This window comes from Phascolarctos cinereus, unplaced genomic scaffold, assembly GCF_003287225.1.
Source record: "Phascolarctos cinereus isolate Bilbo 61053 unplaced genomic scaffold, phaCin_HiC Scaffold_2;HRSCAF=192, whole genome shotgun sequence".
Taxonomy (NCBI): Eukaryota; Metazoa; Chordata; class Mammalia; order Diprotodontia; family Phascolarctidae; genus Phascolarctos; species Phascolarctos cinereus.
In genome coordinates, this window is record NW_027555625.1 from 17,555,840 (window position 1) to 17,575,035 (window position 19,196).

The following is a 19,196-nucleotide window of genomic DNA, read 5'->3' on the forward strand; positions in this document are numbered from 1 at the left end:
CCTCTTTGCTTCTCTTTAGATTGACATGTTTGTGCTTGTTTATGATTAAGTTCCTAATAAAAAAGAATCTCACACACGTGACTGCCAATGGCTGCTCACTTCACTGAAAACCAATGGCTCCTAAAGGCTCCAATTCTTTCCCTTATCAAATGTTTACCAAGATCACGCTGTATACAAGATGCTCGGTGTCCATTTTTCCCCTTTCTTCTTCGGCTCCTTTATAAGAGCCCTGCTATATAGCGCTTAAGACTCGGAAAGCACTTTACAAATATTATCTAATTTGATCCTCACAACAACCCTGGAAATAGGGGCTGTTATCCTCATTCTACAGATGAGGAAAGGCAGGTTAAGTGACTTGCCCAGGATCACACAACTAGTATCTTAGGCAGAAAATGAACTCAAGTCTTCTGACTCCAGGCCCAGAGCATTCTATCCACTTCACCACCTTTATGGGTAAGAACTCATCTCTGGCATCATCATCATCACCTCCCCACCAAAAAAAAAGCACCACAGAAGTGAAAGTCAGTATTTTGCACTAAAAATCCTTCTCTTCAAATGAATGGTTGACTTGGATTGTTCTGGTTACCTCTTGTTCCTGCTGGCCTTTCGACAACATCCGAGTAGCCGAGGTAGAATATGATTTCAGTCCCTCTCATAATCCAAGAAAGCTTCCCTTTGGGTGACAAAAATGCTAAAGGTTCTAACATAAACATATAAATCACATCAACAGCTACAGATGGAAAAAAATAAGGGTGGAATGAAGAAACAGGGCACAGTTAAGAGTAGAAAAGATAAGTCTTTCTCAATATTCAATTATAAGTTTCTAAGTGTCCTAAGCAAATTATCAAGTGCAAAAGTAAAGAAACCAATTTGGTCTTTAAAAAAAACTTTCAATTCAGATATATATTAAGCACCTACTCTGTCTGTGTGTGTGTGTGTGTGTGTGTGTGTGTGTGTGTGTGTGTGCGCGCACTTCCTGCAACAACTAATAGGTGATTAGGGACCGAAAAAGGTACCAAGTAGACCAGGATGCTGCTCCTGAAAGGTAGTTCCTGATAAGCTCGGTACCTGAACTCCTGGTAAATCAGCATAACCCTGGGGAGTGATGCTGCAAAATAGAATAGATGAGGATGTTTGACAGAAGAAATTCTTAGAAGATCAGAACTGGGGAAAGGGAGAGGGGAGTAAGGTGGGGTTAGAGACAAAAAGACCAAAGCACAGAAGTCTAGCCTCAGAACCTCCAATGTCAATCCCTACACTGGTTTTCATTTACAAAAGGAGGGCCAGCCCCAGGCTGGGAGGAGACCTGAGTCTAATCCTGGTTCTGACTTCATGATTAAGAATATCTTGCTTCACATTCCATCTTCCCTCCTTAGTCCTCCTCCTTAGCTTTCCCAATTCCCTGACCCCAGATTCCTGAGGGTGGCAGTGACTTTGGCAGCAGGGGATTCACAAGTCTCAAACATGTTTCTTTCAAACTGTGGTAGGCACTAAACAGGAGCTCACAAATATCTGCCGAAAAGAGATGAATGAAGGGTAAGTTGAGGGAGGAACAGCAAGAAATTAATAGACATACTCCGGGAAAAAATGGTTATAACTAGATAATTTTCCCCTTCCTGTCCTATCCCCTGATATCTCAACTGAGCTGAGGTTTCTGAATAAATTCCTAAAAACTATTTTTAAGCCTCAAGACTACTAGCTCTCCATGATTATATGGGCCTTGAATACTCAGTAAATTTGCATTTGGGGGAGGGGGGGACCAGTGTGGCCCACCCCCATCTCCTCTGGCCAAAGCATCCCACTGGATTGTTGCTGATTTATTTTTCAGTGGTATCTGACTATCCTAGACCCCATTTGGGGTTTTCTTGGCAAAGATTTGGAATGGTTTGCCATTTCTTTGTGCAGCTCATTTTACATAAGAGGAAACTGAGACAAAGGGTTAAGTGGCTTATCCAGGGTCACACCACAACTAAGATGAGTCTTCCTGACCCCAGGGCTGGCACTCTATCTACTGCACCACCTAGCTACCCATATGTCCTTGCAGCATTTCTGGAATTCAGCTGAGCCCTGCTGGGCAGCTCCCAGGGAGCATGTTTCTTAGGGTTTACCAGTTCCTTGGTCCTGTGAAGGAAGAAAGAGGTACCTATATCAGAAAGGAATGGCCACTGAACCTGAAAAAAATCTACATTCAGACCTCAGAGGGAGTAAAAACTTTCGCTCCCCCTTTCCACTTCTCTCCAGAATTCTGGGGTACACCTACAGTGGATATACACACACAGCAGCTAGAGCAATGCGCACATCTAGGTGAACCACAGTCAGACTCTCAGGGCCCCAAAGTGCTTTATTGGTGACCAAACACTGAGACTAAGAGGAATGATTCCAGCTTGGAGAAGTGACTTTAGTGAACGTGAGATGTCAGGAGCTCCTGCATCCGTCAGTCAGTGCTAGCTCTACTGAGGGGAGTGCTTGGGACAACTACTACACCCCCCTTGGGAGAAGATGACCCCTACAGGTGGATGACCTAGCTTGGCCTAGCTTGCCAGCAGACCAGGACCTTTAAAATAATGGAAATGGGAGGTGAGGCTGAAATGCCTTTTCAACAGGCCCACATAATGTCCAGTTTTAATTATCAACCTCCAAGGAAAATTTTATAGATGGTAGGTGATACTAATTCAGGCCTCTGTCAGCATACATCCATATTTCTTTTGTGTGGAGAAAATAACTATCCTATACCTGACTAACACTGTTAATTGAGTATTTTTCTAGTACGTTTTGGGAAGACCCTGGACTTGGGCCAAAGACAAGTAGATGCATAGGTTCTCCCAGGACTGAATCCAGGTCCAGTACGTATGGGCCTAGAGCTAAAGACCCTTTAGTGAGAGAGGGAGAGGACCCCAAGCCTCCTAGGGCCCAGAGTGTTTATTGTTTGAACATTTATAGTTCCTAAATTTGTCATTAACCTAATTGTTCTAAAACAGATTTATCTTTTAATACTTCACTTGGTAGTCCCCAAAAGGAAAGAATATCTTTATAAAACATATCTGACCAGGTTAATAGTGGTATTTGTATTTCATTGTCATGAACAAGTTAGAAAAATAAAAGATCTTGAAGCAGTTCTGCTTACAACTGAATTAACTTCTCTGGACACATTGGAGGGTTTGCTAATACAGCAAACATTCTGTTAAAAACCCCAAAAGAAAGCTCCAGAAACTGGTATTTTTGTTCTCTCTCAATACTAACTTAAACAGAGGGTGTGGGTGTAGGAGGATTACACACTTGTTAAAGGGTTATTTACTGTTCCATTTGTTTGTACACAAAGTTAAGACTTTTTCCTTCCCGGTTTTACAGAGTTCACAAGAGAGGGAGTACACCCTGCATAGTTATGCATTTTCACGATATACTGCCATTAATATCTTAAGTAAACTTCCCCATAAAGTCAATGTACCCAGTTTTAACAGGGTCCACCTGAGAACGCTCATTATAGAATTGCTGGAACTTACACCCCCACCCCAAATGGTCTTTCTTGAACAATGAATTAGTAAGATATACGTATGAATCAAGAAATCAATATTAACAGGTCAGTCTCAGCCTGGAGCCAGGAATCTGGTAGTATGAAACCAAGGCTCTGTCCTGGGCCCTGGAGTCTCAATATTTTTAATCATCGATTTTGCTAAGACATGGGAAGTTTGTCAAAGTTAAGGATGATGAAGAAGTTGGAAGGGATAAATGGAAGATCAGGAGACACATTCAAAAAGATCTCAATAAGCTGGAAAAACATAATTTAAAAAAATAATAATAATACACATGCACCCAGCTACGAGATGTAAGAGAATGCCAAAATGACTTTAGGAGCAGTCTGGTGTTAAGAAACCACTTATGATTTGCGCACAAGTCATTTAACATCATCCCAGCTTCAGTTTGCTTGCCTCTAAAATGGGGTAGGGGGTGAGGGGAGAGAAGGGTTGAACTAGGAGGTCTCCCAGGTACTTTCCAGCTCTATCACAATAGATTCGATAGTCAGCCATAAGCATAAGCAGGGCTACATGGCTAGACAGTGACATCTTAGGGACAGTGAAGGGACCTGTGATTTCATTTGTACTGAGAACTTCAAGTGAGAAAACTCTCTCTCTCTCTCCCAAAGTAGGCTGCCATGTTCTCTGCACCTGTGTCCAGAGCACTGAGAACTCAAATGACCTACCCAGGGTGACACAGCTTGGTCATCCTGGTCTTGAGGCCAGCTCTCTTAGCCATTATGCTGTGCTGCCTTAAAACATTAGGCAGCATTAATATATTAAAATTTAATTGTTTAAATTAATGTTTATTAATTACCTTCATGTGTCACCTGCAACTTCCGCAAAACTCACCCAAAATTCCCATTTGATTTCTTATGCCAACCTGAGATATATCAGAACTGAGATGAGTAAAGTCAGAGATGCGAAAGACATAATTACAAAAAGGATCCTTTCATGTTACTTTCCTTCCCCCAGTTAAAGTGTAAACAGAAGTCCCTAAATGTAAGGACTAGCCTTCAATTTTCCCTGTATTCCCCAGGACTTGGTAAGTGCAATGCAAGGTACACAGCAAAATCACACTACCCCAGTCAGTTGAGATCAAGATCCCACACAGAGTTGAGACCCACCACCGAAAAAGCGCTGAAGGAGTCAACAGTGGAAAAAGTTTCAGAAGCCCTGCCTAGTCAACACAATCTACTCTTCCAAGTGGGTCTCCAACTTTGGCTCACACAGTGTCACAACATCTAAGCACTATCCAGGGGTCCTTAAGGCCAAGTTCAAACACCACATCCTCCACAAAGCATTTTCTGATCCCACCAGTAATACCTGATACTCAGAAGCACAGAATGTGAGATTTGGAAGGGACCTCAGAGATCCCATCCAGCCCATACAGCAAAGAATCCCTGCTATATACACCCAATCCATAGCTGTCCAACCTCTATCAGGAGACCTCTAAGGAGAGGTAGCAGCTCATGTGACTTTGGGACAGTTCTCATGAGGTGACATCTAGCCTCCAGTGGCTCTTCTGCAGCTTCCAGTGCTCTAGTCCAGCTCCACCAAGATGACCCTTCAAATACCTGAGAACAGCTATCATGTGCTCCCCTCTCCCCATCCCAAGTCTTCTCATCTCTGGGCTAAACGTGCCCAGTGCCTTCAACTGATCCTAAACAATGGACTCAGTCCCCTCTCCTTACTACCCCAATCTTGACATACACAAGCTGAGCAATGTACTTCTCAAACCATGGTTCCTGAGGGGAAAATAGTTAGCACAGTGGATAGAGCACAGGCCCCAGAGTCAGGAGAACCTGAGGTCAAATTCAGCCTCAAGCCAGACACTTGCCACTTACTAGCTGTGTGACCCTGGGCAAATCACTTAACCCCAACTGGCCACCCCCAAAAAAGGAAATTTGTTCAAACGATGGTATCCCACACCAAAAACAATGTTACAGATGACAAATTAGCAGGGAAGATCACAACCCTATTCCCAGAAGTCATGCATCCTTGGATGCAGCCCACATCTGCATTAGATTTTCTGGATGCCACCTTAAGAGGCTGACTCATATTGAGCTTGCTGTCCACTAACATTCTCAAGATCTTTTTCAGAATAACTGCTGCCTATCCATGTCCTTCCATCTTATCCTTGTGAAGTTGATTTTTTTACCCAAGTCAATCAGTGAACAAGATTTCACCATTTAGCAGGTGCCAGGTTCCTATCCCCAAGCTCACATTCTAATAGTAGAAATGATACATAAATAACTAGGTATATACAAGATCAATGTGAGTATACAGGAGATAATCTCTGGAGGGAGAGGCCTCCTGCAGAAGGTGGGATTCAAGTTGAGACTTAAGAAGGCCAGGGAAAATAAGATGAAAAAATAAAGTGGCAAGGTATTGGAGGGGTGGGGGTTGGGGTGAGGGGGATGCAAGACAGTCAAATTGTAAAGGCCCAGAGACCAGACAAGGAGAAGCAGTACCAGAGGTGAAGAAAATCTAAGACTTGAGAGGTAGGAGGGGGCCAGGTTATGAAGAGTTTTTAAGGCTAGAGGACATTTTTTTAATATATACTAAAGGATTCTAGAGGTAATAGGGAATCATGTATTTTATTTCAGGGGAGGTAGAAAATGGGTGACTCAGTTATGCTTTAAGAAAATTCACATTGTCAGCTGAGTAAAGGATGGACTGGAATGGGACAGACAAAAAGAACCATGTTCCATAATTTTAATCTCCCATTACTTGGCCTTACTTCCATCCAGAAATAAACCTTAATTATAAAATTGTGCTTTAATGAAATTAATAAAGGAGATGAATTCAATACATATTCCCCTTATTTACCTGAGAGGCATTCTGGGGCAGCACAGAGTCAGCCTCCAAGTTAGGAAGACCTGGATGTAAATGCCTCTTTGCCACCATTTGCTTTGTGACCCTGGGCAAGTCACTTAGTGCGTTTCAGACCAGGTGCCATCTGCCCCTAAATAAATACTAACTTTTACAGAAAGAACATAAAAAAGACCCATCTTCTGCATGTATCCCCACAAGGTGGGGTCACCAAAACAGATCAGTCTGAGGTCTGCCAGGCCCCTGAAGAGGTCCTAGAAATTGCTCTGCTCCTACCACCTGTCATCAATTCAATCACTACTAAACCTATCAAGTTCTGAGAGTCACTTAAATCAGTTATCTTAAGAATTCTGTCACAAAGAAGCAGGCACATTTTTCTAAGAGGTTAGAAACCTGGCTGAATGAAAATTTTTAGAAGAGGCACTGGCTCAGGTTGGAAACATTCTTTTCCCTCAGATTTTCCTGTTAATAGAATGTGGCCTGTAAGTTTCACATTTTTGCTTACATAAAAATTCCCATCTAAAGCTACTCATTCTAGGATAGTGGACATCGAGGGAAGCTACATGAAGGAAATGCTAATCTATCCAAGAATTACAGACAAGTTGCTGAACTTAAATCGATATAAGATTTCCACACCAGAAATTCCCTAAACTGATGAAATCACAGGTCTGGGAGACAAAATACTGGCCTGCCTGATTGTATCAAAAACTTAAGAGGTGGAAAGGATCTCAGAGTTCATCCAGTCTGATGTGCCCCTCCCCCTTTGAAAGATGAGGAAACTGGGGCCCAGATGTAGTAAGGCTTTACTGTCAAGGTCACATGGATAAAAAAATGTCAGAAAAGGCAGGATTCCAACCCAGGCTCCTCTGAATCAAAATCCAGTAATTTTCCAGTAGACTACAAAGGTACAATGGTAAAGGCCTATGAAAATGAGTTATTACTATAACAATTATTGTACTTCAAATAGCTTAGTAAGGAATTAGGCTGGCAACTGATTGTTAGACAACTTTCAAATCCCAGCCTACAGCATATAGTTATCTTTTATCAACCAGGCAGAATCAAAACTCCAGGCAGGTGAGCCTCGAAGCAAGACCAAAAGACCGGAGCCTTTCAGGAAGCATGGGCCAGAAGCTTTACTGGGCAAAATTTTGAAAAGAGATATGAAGAAATAAATCACACATATATACACAAAACCAAGATCTCTTCCCTTGCAACTTCTGAGAAATTTTAAGTTAGACAGATTCTTAAAAATGAAACACTTGACTCTCCTGCCTCTTCCCAGCTTATACACAATGTCTGATACTTAACAAATGCTGCTGAGATAACTTTGGAAGGCAAAGTTTTTAATAGTTCTAACAAACAACAGGAGAAAAGTCTCAGCACCAGTGGCTTTCAGTAATGAACTAGGAGCAAAGCTCAAACTTGGTTCATCACAGAACCTCTTTCAACACGATGTGCTTCATCTGTAAAATCGGAGAATTACATTAGATTGATATCAAAGGTGCCTTTCATGCTATTGTATTTCTAATCTCTTTGAGCTGAAGGTTTTAAAATTGAGTTCAGAATCCTAAAGGTATCTCTCTCCCTCCTCAACTTCACCAGATTTGTAAGAGCTTAAAGTAGATCTAATTTGAGTCCTAAAAACAATGCTGAAAGTAACCTAAACCAGATTTGAAGGCTCACATTAGCTGCTTTAATAAAGTTAGAGAAACAAACTTTCACAGCGCCCCCACTTTTACTGTCTGGCTCTTTTTCCAACATGCATACATACCGGTACATCTTGAGAGTGGTGACAGAATACAGTGGAAAGGAGGAATGACCAAGCAGGTGCAGTTAGTGAAGGACCAAAAGAAGCTACAATACAGACCAACTGAATGAGCCTCCCCCTCCCTGGGAGTGTTTACAGACATTATCATCCAGAATACCCACAAAAATCTCCTTTTACAAACCCCAAAAGACAGACTGTGAAAATCTGTCCAGGCAGTGACACTGGGCAACTAGGTTTTCAGTGACTGTTGAGTAAGTGAACCATTCGGATCCTGGCCTCTACATTCCTTTCTATGGACCCAACTTTTAGCCACTACATTGACACTAGCATAATTTCTACCACTGCTAAGCAGGAAAACAAGGAAGAAATGATACTGAAATAAGGCCAGTCAATTCTGCTTATCAGCAACCTAGCTATAAAAACGTACAGTGGATAAGATGAACATTGGACAAACTAATATATTAAATTCACCTAGCAGTCTTTGTTGCAAAATAATGTAAATTACAGGGTCACAGATTTGGAATTGGAAGAGGCCCTCATTTTACAGAGGAGGAACCTGAGGACCCAAGAGGTTAAGTGACTTTCCCAGGGTCACACAATCGAGGCAGAGCCAGACACAAAGTAAGGTCTTTGATTACAAATCCATTCCCCTTTCCATAGTTATCATGTTGCCTTCTAAATAATAACTGGCATCAACATGGCAATTTAAAGTTTGTAAAGAGGTTTCTGTACATTATCTCAGAGATAGGTTAAGTGACATAATGGAAGGTGTCTGAGGCAAGCTTGGAACCCAGGTCTTCCTGACCCCATGTCCAGAACACCTTTTTAAAAAGAAAACAAATTGTAATAAATAATTTTAAAAATTATCTTGCCTTTCTTTTTGCTATTAATTTAAAGATAAAACAGAAAAAAGCTTAATGTAATTAAATAAGTTAAGAACACTTTTGCCAACTGAAGCCATTCAACAACCCAACATACTGAGTTTCTAGTAACACCTTCAAAAGTCAACTGGTTTTGACCAAACTTAATATACTGCTAGACAATGAGATAAACTTGTAATTCAATGCCATCTTGAGTTAAAATAGTATACAATATGCTATGTGGGCATCATCTTCTATACTTTTCACAAAGACCAATGAAACTGATATGAGGTAAGAAAAGTGGTTCAGTATTCCATCTTTAAAAAATGAGTATATTATTGTAATGTTCACATTGAGTTAAAAAAACCCTCCCTTATACAAACTATTCATCTATAACCATGCACAATTACAGACAAATAACCTCAGGTTTATACTTCACAAATGCTAACAAAAACGTTAAGTGTCAAGGGACAGAACAAATACATTCACCACATTATGCCTTTACTGTAGTTAGGTGCTGGGAGGCAGGATTTGACATGCAACATATCTAAATCCACAAAATGATGGAGCCCTATTACGCTTTCTTTTAAATTCATCCTTCATTAAGTAGATTTCCTATTTATTCCCCCTCCCCCCCAAAAAAACTGTAAAAGGTAAATAACCTCACATGCTGTTTGTGGAGCAACATTTTAATAAAAACAATAAATTAGCTCACTCTCATCTGATGCCTTTAAATTCTATGAAAAACAAGCAGCGAAAGCAAGTGCTGAAGTGATGCAATGCAACAGATTATATCATAAAATTATAAACATAACTAAAAAATGACAAGATTTATCTAATAAGTTTATACCCTACACAGATTGGAAATTTCAGATGGAAAGGAAAAGAAAATGTTAAAACGGTTAAAAGTATGATAAGGAAAAACTGACAGGATTTTTAAAAAGGTAATTTCATTTCTAATATTTCCTCCAAATTTTACTTTCATAGAATAAACTGCAATTATGTTTTCACAGGCAAAATCCCAAGAAATAAGAATTTCAAATTAACAAATGAGAATTTTGTACTTAAGTGAGGAAAGGAGATGTGTGGAGAAGTCAAATGATTGGTTACTGAAACAAGTTACCACTCACTTTTAAATGAATAAATATATTTAAATAAATCAGAACACCATTATTCTTACACCCTGGTCTTGGGAAAAATGTCCAGAGACCCTCATTGTCCAGTTCCTAGTTCTCCCATCTGGCTGGGGCTCTCCTTTCTTTGTTGTAAACTTTTTCTTTAAGAAATATGTGTAATTCATAGACTCAATCACAAAGCATTTATTAAGCACTTTAGTAGGTATCAAGCACTGTGTTAGGCCCTTGGGGGAAGGTAAGTGAGAAAGAATCCCACAGAAAGGTCAGAACTGCAGCTTCAGAAGCTATTTCACGTAGTTCATACTGGGGGAAAACAGCATCTCAACTACATTATAACCTAACAAGTGGTTATTCAGATGAGGGGGAACCTCCTACCTGAGGAGGCCCAATCCACTTTGGGGCAGTTTTAATGTTAGAAAGAGCTTCCTGATGTCAAGCCTCTACGGGCCTCCAGACAATTTCTAGTCATTGCTGCTAGCTCTTTCCTCCAAAGCCAAACTGAACAAGCCTGTCTAGGCCCACCTCTCCCCATGGGGCCTTCAGCCACCTTACACCATCAGGTGTGGCTGGGCCTTCTCTTCCCCAAACTCGACCGATGCTCTTGAGACTCAAAGCCCTTGACTATCCTCTGCGCCATCTTCTACATGTTCTGCAGTTTAGTCATTAAAATCCACAACAATGATTCAATTCCTCGCACAGCCAGATGCTGGGTACAAAACAACAAAAAAGAAACAGCCCCTGCCATGAGAGGCTTACATGAGGTATGGGGGTACACAAGACCATTTTATCAAGCACTTCTATAGCCTTTTCTCAATCTTGCTCTTCCTTGACCTCCTGGAAGCTTTTGACACCAGCTACTCTCTCCCTTTTCCCACAGGTTTCTATAATCCTACCCTCTCCTGGCTCTCCTACCTGACCACCCTTTCTCAATCTCCCTTTATGGTTCTTCATCCCTGGCACACCCACGAATCCAGAGTGGCCCCCATCTCATCATTTCCCCTAGGTTCAATTATCTTTATGCAGATGATTCCCAGGCCTACAAATTCAGCCCTACCTACTCTCTCACCTGAGCTCCAGGCCCTCATCACCAACTGCCTCTGGGACATTTCAAACTAGGTGACTCAGTCACCTCAAACTCACCATGTTCAAAACAGAACCCCACCCCACCCCACTCCCACATACACACCCTGCCCTCTTCCAAACTCCCTCAGAGCTAGCAAGGGCATCCTCCTCCTCCTCCTCCCTTCCTCATTTTTCTATATTCCCTTCTTTTCCTCATAGCCCACCACCCACCTTGGCGCAGGCTCTCCAACACCTCCCAATAGCCTTCTAACTGGTTGCTGTGATTTTCCTAAAGCAGAGTTCTGACCCTGTAAACCCCTACTCAATAAAATCCACTGGCTTCCTATTACCTCTAGGATCAGATATAAAATCCCGTTTGGCATTTAAAGCCCTTCACAGCCTCCCGGTCTTCTACACTTTGCTTCTCTCCACACTCACAATCCAGCTACACTAGTTTGCTTGCTTTTCCTCAAAAAGCACACTCCCGTCTCTCGTCCTCCCTTCGGACGAGCAGTTCCCCCACGCCTGGAGTGCTGTTCCTGCTCCTCTCCTCCTCTGAGCAGTTCTTCCTGGCTTCCTCCAAGACTCAACTCCAATCTCCTCATCCGTTTGTTTCCCCACCCCCCCTCCATTCACACAGCCTTTATCTCAACACACGTGTTTCTTCCACACATTGTCTCCCATTATAATGGGAGCTCCTTTTGTGCGAAAGGATCCTGTTTTTGCCTTGTTAGGTATCCTAACGCTTAAGGATTTTTTGACAGTTCCTGGCATAGTTGATAGATATGCTGGTTAATACATGCTTGCTGCCTGTGACTACCAGGACAGTGCTGAAAAGTGGAGACAGAAATACAAACAGAAGATGGTATCTGCCCTCAAGGAGTTTATATTCTAATTTGGGACACTATCACATAAAGGAGAATTGAAGGGGGGGAAAGAGGAGGGAGGGCACATAAGCACAAGGTTAAAAAATAGTGACACTATATAAAGTACATACAAGGGAATAGGGGGAGGGGGAGCAGAGAAATCAGGAAAGTCCTTATGTAGGTCACACGGGAACTGAGGTTTAAAGGAAGTTATTATGAAGAGGAGGCAAGGGAGAGCCACAAAAGACAGCCTGTCAGTTAAATCTGTATCTGAATATAGTGGTAATAGGGAGCCACTGAAGTTTATTAAGCCAGGAGTTGACAAATTTTAGCTTGTTATTTCAATAAGCAGTAATGTGGTTATATGTACCAACAAAGGATTCTTCCTCCTGCAAGTAAGTACATAATTATCACAAGACTGTCAAAAATATCCCTTTTCAAAAAAAAAAAAAGACAATATTCTGAAGAAAAATTTCAGTAAGAGACTGAGAGAGTGAGGATATACCCAGACTTAGATAATACAGGAACTATATGTGGCTTTAGTTTGGAAGTATGTGAGAAATGAGATTACTGTGAGACTCTCAATTCACTAAGTGTATCAGAAAAGTAAAGGCATGTTTCATTACTTTACATTGTTTTGAAAATCTAAGTTTTTTGTACAAGTTTAAAATACTACATAAATGTGAATTATTATTTGGTATCAGACAGGGGAAAAGATTTTCTACTCCAGCCTCCTCATTCAATTCATGAGGAAACTCCCCCGAGGTTACACAGCAAGTGGGGAACCAAAAATAGACAGCCTTCTAACTTCTTCTCATATGTAGTATCAACCCAATTTTAACCCTAACTAGCATCTCCACATATCACAAACAAATCCATGATTCCCAGAAGGCTGAGTAAGAAAAAATCAGAAGTCAATTTCAATGTAAGGAGCAAAGTATATTAAATATGACCTTGCTTAATGTTGTTGGTTTTGCTGGCAAATTGTTTCGACACAGGATACCACCCAACCGAGACCTAAAAGTCCCCTTCAAAGAACATAGTCCTTTAAAACAGATAATTCAAAACTGATATTCTGCTTTATTTTCAAAAGAAAATGTTGATTGAAAATGAGACAAAATCCTTACGCATAGAAATAGTCCAGCAGGCACAAGAAGGACATCAAGAAAGAAAAAAAACACTTTGCAGACAAAATCATCCACAAAATAAAACAGCATCCATTTGAAAAATAGGAAAAATGGAAAATATATTTTTATCTTAATATAAAGTATTAGAACAAGACATTGTGATATGGTTTCTAAATATCCATTTGTTCTCAGTTCTCACAATCTAAAGGTTAAGAAAGATATTTTATATACAAACACATGTAATATTTAGTTCAGATTCAAATTAAATCAACAACTCATTTATTTTAGACAAACAAGACTGCTACGGAAAAGTGGGACCTATTATACTAGCCCCACCCACTACCCCATATCACTCCACTTCATATACCTTGTTTTCCTTGTGAAGATCAAAACTCTCCTCTAATAACTCCCTACTACCTGGCAAATACAGTCCAAATGCCTTAACCTGCTCCACAAAGACTTCCACAAATGAACACCACCCCACCCCTCTTGGAGTCCCAACTCCCAGTAGGGGACATATCCTGGACAAGCCTTCCCTTCCCTACCTCGGAGCTTTCACTCAAGCTGCTAAGACCCACTTCAAACGCCACCTCTCCCACGAAAGCTTCCCTGAAGGTGAAGCCCACTTCAAAGCATAAGCACTCTAAGATGAACCTGCTGCCAATAATACATATGCCAGTTGGCTTCCCCTGAAAGAAAAATCCATTGCACGATCCGGACTCCACCTAACCCTGGCCAGTCACACCATTAATGCACGCCCCACTGATACAATTTGATAAGAAAAGATCCACAGCTAGCTCAACACAAATCTGTGACAACTCCTGGGAAAAAGCATCCAGACATACATCATCTGTAGGAAGGTCCATTAATGCCCTCTTTCTATGTGAAGGCTGAACACAGGAGGAGGAGAAAATGATTCAGGCTAGACACAAAAGGCTTGCCAACTTCTTGTACTTCATTAAAAAAAGATTTCTAATGAGAAAAAAATTTTAAAATATGTAGCAAACGAGCAGCCAAACTCACTAATATTACAAACCACTGCCTAGATGTGATGGCATCAAACGTCAGGCATCAAATCAGAGCTTCTGATAACACACAAAAAATAAGCACTTTTATACTTTCCAGAGACAAATGAAAACTTGCAGCTTTGAAATGTTTACTTTTTAGAACTCATGTTGGTTATTACTATGAAAAGTCAGCTTCAAAAACAAGTTAAAAGTCAGCAATATTTAAATTTTCCTGTAATGACAGAAGGAAAAACAGAGAGAGGAAAAGGACCCCTTTACTGGAACATGTATGAAACAGTCAACCTCCAAAAGTACAGCTTCCACACTTGACCGTCTAAGCTAAAAATCTTCAAGTTGAGTACAATGTATCAGGAAGAAACTCAGGCAGCAAAATGCTTCAACCAAGCACTAAGCCATGCTGCAGAAAGACCTGTTCGTTCCAAGTCTGTAGTTCTGTGTGAACGGTTATCTTAACATTAAGACATGAATTGACAGGTGGGTGGGAGGATGAAAACGAAGACCTCCCCCGCCCCAGAAGAGACAGCAAAGCACTGTTTTCGTGGCTGGAGTCACAGATTTTCCTCAGCCCTGTGCTACTGCCCTCCAAACAAGCCTGTATCAGAGAGCTTCTGAGGCTGGCCGAGACTCTCACATAACCAATAGCTTTATTAGCCATCATCTGCAAGAAAACATTTCCAGAATCAAAATTTAACAGACTCCAGCTTAGTTTATATTTAACTTCTTCCAGTTATTAAAAAAATATCCTTACCTTCTGCTACATCATCATCGACAGCCCCTTTCACCTGAGAAAAACACCACTGAATATCATTTCCTCCTCCAGCTCCTAAAAGGAAAAACAATCCCCATTAACATCATGTCCGAGTTTTGTTCACTTCCCCCCTCCCCCCCCAAACAGAGAGCTGGTGTCCAAGGTTAGCAGAGCACCATTAGCATGGCTGCCCAACTCAGAGAACCTCTGTGCCCCCAAATCTCCAACCTGGAGAAAGTTCTGGTAGAATATCATTAGCAACTTTTTCTACTACTATGATCAGGTCTAGATTTAATATCCAGGGAAAAAAAAGCCATAACTCAAACACAGTTACTCACGAAGAAAGAGTTATTGAGAATAAGTTTGTTAAAACAATTCTTGACCTATTCTGTGCCTTTGGGCCCTTAAAGTACATTACTTCAAAAAAAAAACCAGCCCTGGCTTCCAAGTTTTTTTAATGTTGGAATTAAGGTTTTTTTTAAGAGCAAGAACTCATTAGCTGATCACTAACATTGCACTTCTGTTCAAAACGTTTCATCTTTACCTCCTTTCCAAAAACAATACTACCTGAAACATAGTTGAGAGATCAGAAAGCAGTACAAAAAGTTAAACTATTTTTAAAGTAGGGTTTTTTTTTTAATCCGAGCAAAGACAATATCCCGTGTCACAGTTAATAAACTAAAAAGTACCAAGAAACACTGCACGAAGCGACAACTTCAGGAACATTACTGGCTCTGTGAAAGATGGTGATTCATTTGAACCTTGCTACCAACACCACCCCTCCCCCCAAAACACACCACCCATTTTTCTACATTTCATTGCCAGCCAATCACTCATTCATTACATACAGGAAAAGTAATGGAAATGAATGCTGCTAAAGTGGCTGTCAAAAGGAAGTTTCTTTCTTCCTTCACCCCACCCCTCAGAATCCAAAGGGCCAAGCAACAGATGTAATTTACCATCTTGTGCAACAGTTTTAATTTTACTAGATTAACAAGGCCAAAAAGCAACATGCTTTTAGCAAAATCACAAGTTCAATCCAACACATTAAAAAATAGAAAATTCAAGCTGAAGTGCAAAAATCCATCTGGATTTCAAGATAAAGAATTAGCTCAGTCTGCAATGTTTCTATCTTTCACACTGCTATAGATGGAAGCACAGTGAAGAAAATTTGTGGAGACAGAGTGCAACAAAATTAGTGTATTCCAGATTCTCCTAAGTGATGGAAATCTTTCAGACCCAGGAGATTTACTGAAAAAAAATGTATTTTCCTTTTTTCTCTCTGTATTCTCATTCTTTGTTAAAATATTTTTCCCACACTTATGTCTTCCTCTTCCAGTACAGGTTAGAATAGACTGGAATCAATGACTACTTTGTGACTTTCCAACTCTTCAAATTGTGATTCTCCTCCTCCACCGGTTCTCAGCTAACTACACAACTAATAAGTACACAAACTACTTAACTCCACAACCTCCACCCAAACCTCCACCCCAGGGAGGAGAGGGAGAGGGTAGAGTCACAACCAGCACAGAAAAAGGCCTCCCTTTCAAGCAAAAACAAAAATTTAAATTCATTTTCCACCCCCTTGCTGCACTGAATAGTCACCACACTTAAACTCCCTGAGCTCCACTGCTTCATCTACAAAATGAGGATGTTGATCTCCACGGATTTATGATGCTTGGGAACTTTTCTGGGCCTCAGTTTCTTCCGACTGGATGACATGCTTGGGCCCTTTGCAGCTCCCAGTCTGGTCTCAGGAAGCTCTCCGGGCTTTCTTTTCTTTCTCTATAAAATCGGGGGCTGGACCTCTCGGGCCTCCCCTCAGGAACCTTTCGGAACCTCCTTTTTCCTTCTAACAGGAGGGGTGTTTGAGTGGCATGACCTCTTGGGTCCCTTCAGCTTCAAGCCTATGATCCTCTGCAACTTTCCGGGGTCCGAGTTTCTCTCTCTGTAAAATGAGGGGCGTCCTACTTCATGGCCTCTTAGGTCCTTCAAGTTCTAATGAAGGCTCCGCGGTCAGGTGGGACGTTTCCTGAGCACCTACTACGTGCCCGGTACCCAGCTAAGCCGCGAGGCCACAAAGAAAGGGAACAGCGCCTGCCTCCCGGGAGCTGCGTAAGGGACAAAGTGAGGCGATCTCCGTAAAATAAAGCATGACCTCTGGAGTCCCGGGGAGCCAGAAATACACGCTCCCCGGGGAGCTTCCCGGGCCTCAGTTTCCTCCTCTGCAAAAGGAATGGTCTTCTGAGTCCGTGACCTCGGGGGTGACCTCGGGGGTCTCAAGAAGTCCTAAACAGAAGATCCTCAAGAATGTGCCTAGGCCTCAGTTTCCTCCTCTGTAAAATGGCACATGACCTCTTTAGGTCCCTCGAATCTCTCATCTATGAAGCGATGCAAGAAGCGTGGCACCCATGATCCGTCGGGGGTCGTCGCGGGGAGGGGAGGAGGAGGGGAGGAGGGGGGGAGCGGAAGGCCCGGAGGCCGGCGGGCGAGCAGCCCCCCACGCCCATTCGTGCCTCCAAGGCCGGTCCCCGCGTGTCCTGCTCCCGCTACTCCTCCTCTTCCTCCTCGCCGGAGGGCGGGAGCAGGCGGGGCTGCAGCTCGGAGGGGGGGGAAGGGGGAGGCCCCCCAGGGGGTCCCCCTCTCTCCTCCCCTCCCCCTCCCCTTGGGCCGGGTGGGGGAGGGGCGGGGGCCGGCATCGGCCGGGGGTCCCCCTGGGGTTGGGGCTCCGCAGGCGGCGGCGCCGGTCGCGCCCGTCAGGCCCCCGGCCCTGGGGAATCTCGGGGGGTCCCGGGGCGCCCCGCTCCCGCTCTCACCTGCCATGGCGCGCGGGCGATGGAGGCCCCGCCGGGCTGCTCAGGCTCTCCGGGCCGAGGCCGCCGCCCTCCCCGGGCGCGGGGGGCGCCTGCGGGCGCGGGCGCGAAGCGGGGGGTGGCGGGGCCGGGAGGCGGCGGGTCAGGAGGGCGGGGCGGCGCTCCGGGGCTTCCCGGCTCTCCTTCTCCCCCCCGGCGGCGGCACCGGCGGCTGCGGCGGCGGCGGCGGCGGGCGGCGAGCGGCTCCACTTTCAAAATGGCGCCGGCTGGCCTGAGTGCTTACGTCACTCGGGGGCGGGGCCCAAAGGGCGGGAAGAGGCGGGGCCAGCGGCGTGCGGAGCTCCCCCTCTCCGCCCCTCGCAGCCGACACACGTACGCACGCACGCACACGCTCGGCCGCTCCCCTCCGGGCGCCCTGCCCTGCCCTGCCTTCCCTTGCCCGCCCCGCCCCCCGACCCGTGTGTGCTGCAGCTCCCGGGGAGAGTGAGGTGGCGCAAAGCCGGCCCCAGTGGGGGCTCCGGCGCCTCTGCGTTCTGGGCCCGTGCTAAGCGCTGGCGTTACAAAGGACCGTGCCTGCCTTCCAGGGGCGTATGGTCTAACGGGAACTCTACGTGCAAACAGTCCGTGAACGAGTGACGGCCCTAGATTGCATAAATCGGAAATAATCAACCGGGGAAAACACGCTGCAATGAAGGGGGATGGGCAAAAGCTTCCTGCAGAAGGTGGCATGTTAGCTGGGACTTTTAGGAAGCCAAGAGGTGAAGATGAGGAGGTAGAGCATGCCAGATGTGGGGCCGCCGGTGCAAAAAAATGCTCCTCTGTAAAAGGAGGGTCTTGGAGCAGAGCTGGCCGGGGGTCCACGCTCACCCCTACCCAGGAGCAGTCCCACTTTCCCCGGAGACTCGGCTTAAATCCCCACTTGTGCAGGAGAAGCACCCCAACGCCCTCCAAAGAGCGCGTTCCTGCAGGACTACAGACACATTGTACCTTTGACCTTTGTCACCTCTTTGAGGCCTGGGACTATGGCTACCTGTCTTTCTAGCTCAGCACTTAGTAAAAGTTTAATAAGTGACTGTTGCCCGATTGACCCAGCTCAGAGTCAAATGACTTGCCCAGGGTCACAAAGGAAGTGTTTAAGGCAGAACCGGAACTGGGTCTTCTTGTTTTCAAGGCCAATACTCTATCCTAGCTTGACATTTCATACCTGAAGTTTGCCCCCTATGATCTTAGACACAGCCCTCTGGGCCTCATTTTCCTCTTCTGCAAGATGAGGGGTTTGGTATAAGTGGCCCCCCAGCTCCCTCCAAAATTCAGCAAACTACTGCCCAAGCTTCAAATCCCAGCTCACTCTTATCCCTCTGCAAACCTGGTTTCCTCTTCCAAAAAGATAGGGCTTTTAGCCTGGTGCCCATCTCTTCCAATTCTAAAATCTTGGAGCCAG

General features: G+C 43.7%; 1 protein-coding gene across 1 annotated transcript in view; it reads right to left on the bottom strand.

The window, feature by feature from the left end:
- Positions 1–18,000, bottom strand: part of PPP2R2A (protein phosphatase 2 regulatory subunit Balpha) — a 97,616-nt gene extending 79,616 nt beyond the window's left edge. The window contains exons 1-2 of the mRNA XM_021007725.2: positions 17,759–18,000; positions 14,943–15,017 (exon numbers count right to left, since the gene is read on the bottom strand). Coding sequence (XP_020863384.1) covers positions 14,943–15,017; positions 17,759–17,765 — 82 coding nt within the window. The 5' untranslated portion in view covers positions 17,766–18,000. The remainder of the gene's footprint in view (positions 1–14,942; positions 15,018–17,758) is intronic.
- Positions 18,001–19,196: the final 1,196 nt, after the last annotated feature.